Consider the following 10,949-nt stretch of genomic DNA (forward strand, 5'->3'; position numbering starts at 1 on the left):
TCTTTAAATGCTGATTAAGGGTTTAACGATTTCAACTCTTCCATGTCCTCATATTATTCATTTTGAAAGAATATTTTAGATTCTGCTAGTGCCTTCTACATATTATTAATAAAACTGAAGTATTTTTTCTAAACATCAGTTTAATAGACTGCATATTTACAATTTGTATCATCCTTTCTAATTTAAAGGTATGCCTTCCTTTTATTTTATTTTTATTATTTTTTTATTTTTATTTTTTGTACGGGGGATCAAACTCGGGACCTTTCACTTTCGAGGGAGGCAGCAGGACCACTGAGCTAAATCACCAGGCTTATAGCTTCCTTTTAGTAACAAAACGTTTGGTTTTCAGTGTCCTCAAAAATAACTTCTATAAGTCAAAATCAACATTAGTTTCTAATTATAGGAGAATTAATCAATTAATCAGATTTCCTGGAAAGCTTAGATTTTGAGCAATTTTGGTTATTTGGATATATTTACTAAATATCATGCACAACTATTGCTTGGTTGATGTAATTTGAGAAATAAAGCAAATTCTTCTTCAAGTTTACAAATTATCAGGAATCAATTCATTAAAAGAATAATGGGCTTTAATGCAAAGCCAAACTTAAAAACAATTCTTCAGTAGACTTTTAAATTCTTTTTTTTTTTTTTACCTCAGACACATCCAATCCCATGCATATATCGCCCTTTTTAGATAGATTATATTAAATTATTTTATCATATTAATATGGAGTTATTTTCCCAAGGTCTCGTAGTAGTTATACACGTGTGATGCTTGCATAATTTAAAAATTAGCATGGGTGTATAAAAACACACTGTCTTTTCTGATTTACATAACTAAATTTCTACTCTTAAAACTAAATCAGAAAAGGAAAAGCACGAAATGCATAAATGAAAATAGGAAATTTAATAAGGCTTGATTGAAGTTTCCGTGCAGGACATTCCTAACTACAGTAGTTACTGCAAGGTTGCCCACTCATACAAGCAACATAGGTAGCAGCATCTCCTCTTTAAAGGTTTCACTGCTCCAGATGGACCTGAGGGAAACCCAGACAGACCCAAGTTCTTGCATCTAGAAATTCTTTAAGCCGCGACTAACTTGGAGAAGCGACTTGATTGGCTACAAAATGAATGACGCAAGGTACTCCAAACCCTCTTAACAGTTCCTGTCAAGGAGCCCGGTTTCAGATTCCCCGTTCCGATTGGGTCCTACGGCAAGCGTTCAGGGACAATTTCTGAAGTTGACCTCTGTTTCCGGAACCGCAGGCGAAAATGGCGGCGGCCAGGTGTTGGAAGCTTGTGTTCCCGGGTCGGGGACTTTCGTTGCATACCGCTGCTGAGGCCGCCTCCACGGCTATGGAGTCAACCAGCACAGATGTCGGGGCCATTTCCGTTGCGCGGTACCCGCCGATTGTGGCTTCCTTAACAGCCAAAAGCAAAGCAGCACGGCTGCGGCGGGTGGAGCGCTGGCAGGCGACGGTGCATGCGGCCCAATCGGTGGACGAGAAGCTGCGCATCCTCACCAAGATGCAGTTTATGAAGTACGTGGTTTACCCGCAGACTTTCGCCCTGAACAGCGACCGCTGGTACCAGGGCTTCACCAAGACCGTGTTCCTGTCGGGCCTTCCTGCTCCGCCCGCGGAGCCGGGGCCCTCGCTGGACTTAGCAGCCTTACGCGACGTCGCCTGTGACAGCCTCCTGCAGGAGAGTTTCTACCTGCGGCGCAAACGGCGCCCTCCCCTCTTTGAGGAGCTGCAGACCGTCGCCTCGCCCTTCCTGGACCAGCTGTTGGCGGCCCTCATGGGCCATCTCACCCCTCTTAACCCTGTCTTGGCTTCAGCGGCTGTTGGTGAGCTTCGGGATCCGCACCCGGCGCGGGAGATGGGATAGTACCGGGCTTTTCACTGCTCCGTCCTTTTTCTCTAGCTGGGAGGCCACGTTTACTAGCACTCACTGAGTTAGGACTGTGGAGTCTAGGTTCTGTTGGCTGTTCAAATCTAGACTAGAGCTAAAGCTTTTCAGGATTCCTGGCCTTCATCCTGCTTTATGAATGTGCAGCCAAATAGAAGAGTAGTTGGTTAAGAGAAGAGGCCCTTAAAACTGTGGGGCAGACCTGGGTTGCCTTTTGGCATTTCCACCAAAAGCTGTTTGGCCATAATGTAATTTCACTAAACTCTTTCACTTTTTTTTTTTCTCATTTTCAAGATGAGAATTATGGTAATAGTACCACGTCATACAATTGTGAAGATTGAGTTAGGTATTAACTAAAATGCCTAACATTTACTCATTATTTATTATATGTCAGGCCCTGTTCCAGATTTTTTGTGTGCCATCTAAATACAATAACTACTTACAGTAGGTAGCCAATGGAGGAACAGAAACCTTAACTATATTTAGTCCAAGACCAACGCTTGGTAGGTTTGGGTGGTCAAGATTTGGACTCAGTAAACTACAATTTCCATCTAATTGTTCAGTGAGAACATGAAAAATAATGCATAAACAGTTTTAAATGTCAGTGTTTCTCATACATTGATTTGTATCTACCACCCAGTGGATGTCTTAATACTTAGTGAAATAATGTTACTCTGCCTAGCTTGCAGGGTCCATTCCCTTCTTCAGTTGGGGAGGAAGTGGTATTGAGGGAAACATGGTGAATTTTGACTACTTGTGATTGATTGGTGGCCTACAAATTATACTTTTTCAAGACCCAGCTTCCTCATATAAAATGGAGATGATTTCAGCGGTACATACCTTTTAGAGTTATTGCAAAGATGGAAATAATATTTCATAAGATCGCGCTGACTTCTGTTAAACTATTTTTAACTCTAGTGAGTGGCATTCTTGTTAGTCTATTGTTTTTATATCTATTCTTAACGAATAACTTTGGTTACATAGGTTAGTGTAATGATGATACAAGTAGACAATAAATGTTTTAATGTGATATGCAATTCAAAGTTAAACTGACACAATTCAGACTGTATCTTATATAAAAGTAATGAACTATTTTTTAATTAGTTACAGTCATCTTTGTCAATTGCGGTACTGTTCTAATAATAATTAAATTTATCTGAATGATCAGATGAAGAATTTTGAATCTTTTGATAGATTGTAAGCGCCCAGTTCATTTTTACTGGCTGCGTGGTGAAGAAATTATTCGTAGTGGTCATAGAAAAGGCCGAATTGATGCTTTGCGATACCAGATAAATGATACACCAAACAACCAGATTCGAATCTCCAAGCAACTACCAGAGGTAAGGGTTTATTGCATACACACATATATATTGACATTTGATATAGGAAATAATATAGGAAATGTCTTAGAATGGGTAATTGGGCTTGTAACATAAAATATTTTAGATGAATCTCATGGGTTTCCTATTTGTTTTAAAGACATCCCATCTGAAAATATTATTCAGTTTTTTAATCTGGTATGATATATTCTGTAGCGGTCAAATTGCCATGTTAGTGAGGTTAAGACATCAGTTTTCAAGACCATGTAGATCTTTTTGTTTCTTTTAATTTCATTAAGCTAGTTAGTCATAAATCAGTTGGTCTTTATAGTTATAAGCGCAGCAGTCATTTTACATATTTACAGTTCTTTTGAAGGCAAAAGAAATATACTTTCTGTATTGTCCATGCTTCTACATCAGGGGTTGGCACTCCTTCTGTAAAGTTCTGGCTAGTAAATATTTTAGGCTTTACAGATCTTAAGTCTCTGTTGTAACTATTCACCTGCTGGTCTTACAGAATATAAGCTGCCATACATAATATATAAGGAAATGTGTATAGCTGTGTTCCAGTAACACTCTCTTTGTAAAAACAGGTGACTTGCTTGTTTGGACTCATCACTAAGTAGTAGTACAGGTTGAGCTTCTATAGACCAAAACTCTGAATTTGGAAATGCTCCAAAATCCAAATTGAAGGCCAGTTCAAACTTTTGGATTAGGAATACTTCACCTGTAAAAACAATTTATGCAAGTATTCCAAAATTAGAAGAACTAAAATCTGAAGCAGTTCTGTTCCTGAGCATTTTGATTAAGGAATACTCATCTGTATTTTTAGCTTATTTTGTAAAAAATACCCTATTTAAAAAATAAGGATGTAAATAAAATGGACACTAATGTTCCTATAATTCAGTATACGTTTTCTTTTCCTTTAAGTTCGTCCCATTGGATTATTCTGTACCTATGGAAATCCCTGTTATGAAATGTAAACCTGACAAGCTTCCATTGTTCAAACGGCAATATGAAAACAACATATTTATTGGTAAGTTTCTCTTTTGACATATTGTGTCACACATGATCAAAATGTGCTGTGCACATTTGGAGCATTAACTGTAGTGAAAAATTCTTGATAACAGAAGTTCAGATAGTTCATTAATTTATAATCGCAAATTATTGCAACATGCATGATAAAGAAGTTCTTTTAGCTTATGACTTGAAATTGTACTTACTCCTACTATATTAGTAATATTTAACTTTAGAAGAGTTATACTTTCTAGGCTTTTTTGATTTACTATATAAAAAAAAATTGTGGTTTTTCAGAAGTAAAAATGTTTAGAACTGGATTTGGGACCATGATTGGCATTTTTACAGAACCATCCTGTCTGGGCTACACATGGTGAAAACCATCAAGAATTCAAAATTAATAAGGCCTCATGTCTTTCCACATAATAACTTTTTCTCTGATAGTTGTACCCTCCCCCCCTTATTAATTTCTAGCTGACTTGAGGCAGATTTTTAAGAAAGCTTTCCACCACTCCTCCAGACGTATTTTATCAGCTTTTTCTTGGTCACTGTAGTCTTAGGGAATGACCTATGAAGATCTTTTAAAAAGACTGCCAATAGTTTCATTTGTGTCAGCATTTCACCAAATACTGGTCCTTATTTTTTCGTAACTTAAAAATATAGTATAAAAATCTTTTTTTTTTTAACAATTTATCAGAGTTTATTTCTTTACTTTTTGCTACTGAGGATTGCCTCACACATTCTAGACCTGTGCCCTGCTACTAAACTACAACCCTAGCCCTTTTGTTTTGTTTTGTTTTTAGTTTTTTTATTTGTTTTGTACCTTTAACTACAAGACAGCTTTGTAACTTTGACTACACAAGGTTGGCATAATAAAACAAAGGCACTTAGCATCACACAGTCTGAAACACATTCCACCCATGGTGTATCCCAGTCAACTCATCCTGCCTCATGAAAGACAACTATTATCATCTCATCCCACCTCAGCTGTCATGTGAGTGGGGTGAAACTGGCCATGTGGAAGTATTTACACTAGAGAAATCAGCAAGTGACACAAATAAGAGCTTCTCTTTTCTTCTGGAGGAGAGCTATTGTTCAACCTGTGTCAGCATACCACTGGCTTCATCTATTCCTTCAATCATTTAACAGATATTTACTAAACCTAATGTGTGCTAGCTAGTCCCTGTAGTAAGCCCTAAGAATACACAAATTGTCTCAGTCATAAAACAATTTAGTTCACTAAAATGGGTGAACCAGAAAAAGACGCTCCAGTACTATCATCTTTCCCAGCTGAGTTCGATGAGCCATGATGGTGCTAGCATCTTATCTCCCTTTATATCCCTTTACTGTTCTCTATCCTTAGTTGTTTCTAAAATGTCCTGTATGTATATTCAGGGCTAACTCAGACATTATCATATTCTTATTTGATGGGTGAATCCATCAAACACACTCTAGCAAACTCGAGAGGAAAAGGAAAGACTATTGTGATTTACACATATTTTTGCTTACTGTGCATGTTCTTTTCTAACATTCCATGACTGCTTTTTTCATTAAGAAAAATTCTTACAGCCATTATTTTAGGGTAGGTCCGCTAGGGACAAATTCTCTTAATTTACTTTCATTTGAGAATGTCTTGATTTACAGTTCATTACTTTAGGATATTTTCTCTGGGTATAGATGCTGATGGCAGTTCTTTTCTTTCAGCACATGAAAAATATTTTGCAATCTTTTGCCTCCACGGTTTCTCAGCAGAGACTACCTATTCCTTGCTGAACCTTTCTACTTTCTACTTTTTCATTTGTTTCAAGCACACTCATAATTGCTCACTGAAGCATTTTTTATCATGATTCCTTTCAAATCTACCAGACAGTTCTAACACCTGTCATTTCAGTGTTGGCTTGTACTGATTACTTTTTCATTCAGCCTGAGATCTTCTGAGATTTTTGTATTATGAATGATTTTGAAATTAAACCTGAACATTTTTGTATTATGTTTTCAGACTCTGAATGTCATTTAAAATTCTTTTTTTAAACTAGCTTTTTGTGACATGCCTCTGGCAAAAGAACTGGAGGAGGGAGGACTGCCTCATTTCTGCAGGGAGTGCATGGAAGTCCAGGCTTCCTACTTGGGTCTAGCGACAGCTGAGGTGTGAGGCTCTTACTGCTGGGGAAAAGAGTTCTCCGCAGACAACATGGAAATAAAGGGTCGTTAGTGGTGAGGATGAAAATCCAAGTTCCTTTGTTGGTCTTCTCTGAAGCGCCCCCAGCAGCAGTGTTGGGCCACCTTATTACTCCACAAGGGTAGATGTCTAGGCTTCCCACCTGGCAGGGGTAGAGGTGGGCCCATGTTTTTTTCTATTCAGTTGGAGCACAGTGTTCATTATTGAAAGGTTCTTTGGTCTTGCTAGTACGCACCTTTCGGTTAGGAGAGTTTTCTTGGAGGTTTGGGGCCTATGCTGTTGGCATTCCCAGTTGCTCAGTACCTCCAGCTCCAAGACTTGCTAGAGGGACATCAATATTGGAAGAAACAACTTTTCATTTTTGCTCAAGGAGACAAATGGAAGGAGTGTTTTCTTTCTCGTGATCAAGGACCTGATTGGCTTTTTTGGTGTCTACCATTTTCATATCTTCCTCCATGGCCAAGGGGAACAGGTGATGGGACATTTTCTTAGTGGAATCACGTTTTAAGTCCTCAGCATGAAATGTAAAGGTCATCTCCCGCTTAATGCACCCCATCGTCCTCGTCCTCATCATTGTCCTCCTCTTCATCGTTGTCCTCCTCCTCCTTGCCCCCTTGGGGCTTCTCCTCCTCGCGCCTCAGCCCCTTGTGCCGCCGGACTTGGACTCGTCCTCATCCTCGACCTTGTCCTCCTGGCCCAGCAGCAGCAGGAGCAGCACTGGCGACGAGGAGGCAGCCCCCGCAGCCCGAGAGGAGCTGGAGCCCACGCCGCGCAGCGGGGGCAGCAGTGGCCTCCTAAAAATCGTTTTTTAAAGAATTAGAAATACAATATATAATCATTACACTAATAAAAGAAGTTTTGAAATCCAACTATTTATATTTTCTGGTGAATATGACAAAATATCAAAGCTCTTGATGACTGAAGGAACATTTACATATATTCTTTTGACTTGCATCACAGTGGGCTTTATGATAACTAGCAGATTGAGAAATTGTGCTTTCATGTAAAGTTTTGCTTCATTATAGTCAATAAAAGAAAGAAGAAAATTATTCCCATTTCTGTATTTTGAGTACTGAGCACGTGATAGAGAAGAAAAATGCCCATAATGCAAGTACTAAAGCACATGCTTTCAGATACTCTGCATGCACATTTTATCTGAAATGTTTTTATTTTGCTCTTCAGGTTCAAAAACAGCAGATCCATGCTGTTACGGTCACACTCAGTTTCATCTGTTACCTGACAAATTGAAAAGGGAAAGGCTTTTGAAGCAAAACTGTGCTGACCAGATAGAAGTTGTTTTTAGAGCTAATGCTATTGCAAGCCTTTTTGCTTGGACTGGAGCACAAGCTATGTATCAAGGTAAAACTAATTGTGTAACTTTATTGTTCTTTGAAGGTATCTTTGATGTTTTAAGAATTATTCAGATTTTTTTCTTTGGTTTAAAAATGTAGGCTACATCTTAGCATTTTGAAAAATTTTATCTTGACACAAAATAAAGTTTTAAGATCTATAATTAAATATTTTACATTGAAATGTAAAAGTGGCACTTAGGTAGTTATTTTGATCTTTTACTTTAACTACCTCCTGTGAGAATGTATTTTTTTCCCCAATGGAGTACACAAAAGATTTCAGAAACTTGCTAAATCAACTCTTTGTAGATTATATCAGCTTTCTGAGTATAGAAAAGGAAATGATTTGGTGAATTAAATATAAATCAAATTGTGGCTATCCTATATAATGTGTTTAAAGGCCATATCTAGGATTTAGATTATGAGATTGTTCATTCAGTAAATATTGAATGCTATTTATATGCCAAGACAGGTTGTGCCCTCCTGGGAGCTTTCATTGTAGTGAAAAAGTAAAAGAAATTCTTGTTTTCAGCTAATAGTAATCATAGAAAATAGTGTAAGGGATATAATGATTTATTGGGGCATGGCGGGAGATAAGTGAGATTAGAGGCAAAATCTATTAAAATAAGAGTCCTTAGGGAGGGTTCTTTAAAAAATTACTTCTGACCAAAGACCTGAATGGTGAGGAAAACACTTCAAGGTAAAAGGAATGGCAATAAAAGGTGGTGGGAACAGGCTTGAAGTATTTAAGGAACGTTAACACTGATGAAGAAAGAGAAGGAAAGAATGATGGAGAATTAGATAGAGGATGTCAGAGGCTAGATTGTGTAGAATTATATTTATTTATTTTGCTGTGGTGAAATTGAACCTAGGTCTTTTGCCTACTAAGCAGACCTTCTACCACTGAACTACAGCCTTTTGCCCTCAGGTAGGACTTTTAGAACTCACTGTGAATTGTTTAGATTTTATTGCAAAATTTGCATATACTATGAATTAGATTAATCTTATATAAATATCAAAGAAATTTGAATACAAATTTAATTACTAAGCTCACTTTTTTCTTTTACATATATATCTATTTTAATATGCTCACATTATTGACATATTTCTGTAATAGAAATGAAAACTGGAAGTGAAAGGTAAGGGTAGACAGAATCAGAAAATGTGAGAGGCAACCTTGCTGATGTTATATAGAGTGATACTATTTATTCATGAAGATAAAGTACTTTGTTTTTCAATGGAATTAATTCCATATTTTAATAGTATTATTCATTGGCTGTCTACTTAAGGATGATATGAAATATGTGTGAAATAAAATTGTCCTTTTGCCATGGCAGTGGGCTTTAAAAGTATTGAAGCCAGGCAGACTGGAAGAAAATATACTCAGAAAATTTGAGAAGTAGAAGAGCCAGGCATGGTGGCACATACCCATAATCCCAGCACTAGAGAGGCTATAGGAGAATCACTGTGAGTTCAAAGTCAGCTTGGGATACATAATGAGTTCAAGGCCAACCTGATAGCAAGACACTCCCTATCTCAAAAGAAACAAAAAAAAGAAGTAAATTTGAGTAGTGAAAGTATAAAGTCATCCTTGAACCTCATGACCTACAGCATGCTAGGCAAAAGGATAGCAACTCATAAAAACCAATATCTAAACATTTAAATGAAGATGAATTTACTTAAGAACATGTCTAAATCCAAGGAAGGACTTTTTCCTTGTGATTTTGGTGGAATAAATGGCCATAATGGTTATTGGGTTGTAGATGCTGCTAGTATGGGGAAATTTGAACATACCCGAAGTCCATGAGTTATGATGAAGTTAGTATGAAGTTAGGGATAGTACGAAGTTAGTTAGTATGAAGTTAGGGATCTTCCTAAACAGAGCTTACTGTGCTTAGGTGAAGTAAGTTAAGGTTAAAAACTGTTGAAGGCTGAAGTCGTTGAGAAATATGAATTGTGAGTTTAGGGATGCTACAATGTAGGTTGTAATTGTTGTAGAAATGCAGTATAGGGTTAGGATGGAGAAGATAAGGAAACAGATCTTCAGGAATTTGGTAAAGTATCTACTTTATAGTAGGTATTTGCTACCTTCTAATATGTTTTATTTTGTTTTGGTAAAATATATTCTGTGTGTAAATTTCAGCATAACTTTCTTCTACAGGATTCTGGAGTGAAGCAGATGTTACTCGACCTTTTGTCTCCCAAGGTGTGATCACAGATGGAAAATATTTTTCCTTTTTCTGCTATCAGTTAAATACTTTGGCATTGACTGTACAAGCTGATCAAAATAACTCTCGTAAAAATATATGCTGGGGAACGCAAAGTAAACCTCTTTATGAGACAATTGAGGATAATAATGTGAAAGGTTTTAATGATGATGTTCTACTTCAGATAGTTCACTTTCTACTGAATAAACCAAAGGAAGACAAATCACAGCTGTTGGAAAACTAACTGGAAACATTTGATTTGGGAGTTTGAGAATATCTGTTTCACAAAAGGAACAATAAAAAGATCTTTTAAAATGCTGTGTGTAACTGAGTTATTAAATGCATTGATTTTTGAGAAGTGTTTCTTAGGTTAACCTGTCATACTTGACTGTGGCAGCATGAAGGATGAGAGATTACTGAGAAACCATGTTCAGTTTTATCTCTGAGAGCCCAGAGTGACTGCCTTTTATCCCTCAGCTGAAAGACTCTCAGGAAAAAAACAGCCCTGATCTGAAGCTTCTGGCGGCTTTTCATTGATAGCACCAAGAAGCAAAAATAAAGCACAAAAGAAAGAAAGCACAAGAATTCATGTAAGAAGCATGGGAAAGACAGGATGATCTGCAGTGACTCATATTTCCATCTAAACAAGCCATTGGGGAGAGAACAGTGGCTGGAGCAGCCACAGTGGTGTTGCCTCACAAACTTGATTCTTTCCATGATCCTGGAAACTGAGTTGGAAGAGAACCAGATTAAATTCAGTGGTTAGGTTTGATGTTGACCTTTTGGAGAAATTTGATTCAGTTCTTGTCCAGTTTGGTTTGTGATCAGAACTGTGGAGAGAATTGAGTTCATGAACTGAGGTACCACTGTATATCTAAGTATTATCTGTATTGGATCCTGTTCAACTATTGCCCTTGCAGGTATGCTATAATCTTTAGCGATGCATTCCAGGAAGCCTGAGCCGTCG

At 37.5% G+C, this 10,949-nt stretch overlaps 1 protein-coding gene across 1 annotated transcript; it reads left to right on the forward strand.

Moving 5' to 3' along the window:
• Window positions 1-1,229: 1,229 nt before the first annotated feature.
• On the forward strand, window positions 1,230-10,300 carry Mrps30 (mitochondrial ribosomal protein S30). The gene is made up of 5 exons (XM_004848545.4): window positions 1,230-1,849; window positions 3,106-3,251; window positions 4,161-4,266; window positions 7,609-7,785; window positions 9,937-10,300. The coding sequence occupies exons 1-5, from the start codon at window positions 1,273-1,275 to the stop codon at window positions 10,224-10,226; spliced, it is 1,296 nt and encodes a 431-aa protein (XP_004848602.1). The 5' UTR covers window positions 1,230-1,272; the 3' UTR covers window positions 10,227-10,300.
• The last annotated feature ends 649 nt before the right edge of the window (window positions 10,301-10,949 follow it).

The sequence above is a fragment of the Heterocephalus glaber genome, unplaced genomic scaffold, assembly GCF_053883595.1.
Source record: "Heterocephalus glaber isolate CG9 unplaced genomic scaffold, H.glaber_assembly_v1.0 deba00001538, whole genome shotgun sequence".
NCBI lineage: Eukaryota > Metazoa > Chordata > Mammalia > Rodentia > Bathyergidae > Heterocephalus > Heterocephalus glaber.

What these genes read in the sequence shown, in the direction of transcription:
- Mrps30 (XM_004848545.4), top strand. Translation starts at nt 1,273, where the DNA reads ATGGCGGCGGCCAGGTGTTGGAAGCTTGTGTTCCCGGGTCGGGGACTT. An exon ending in CTTGGCTTCAGCGGCTGTTG is followed by an intron (nt 1,850 to 3,105) that starts GTGAGCTTCGGG and finishes ATCTTTTGATAG; the next exon opens with ATTGTAAGCGCCCAGTTCAT. An exon ending in TCTCCAAGCAACTACCAGAG is followed by an intron (nt 3,252 to 4,160) that starts GTAAGGGTTTAT and finishes TTTTCCTTTAAG; the next exon opens with TTCGTCCCATTGGATTATTC.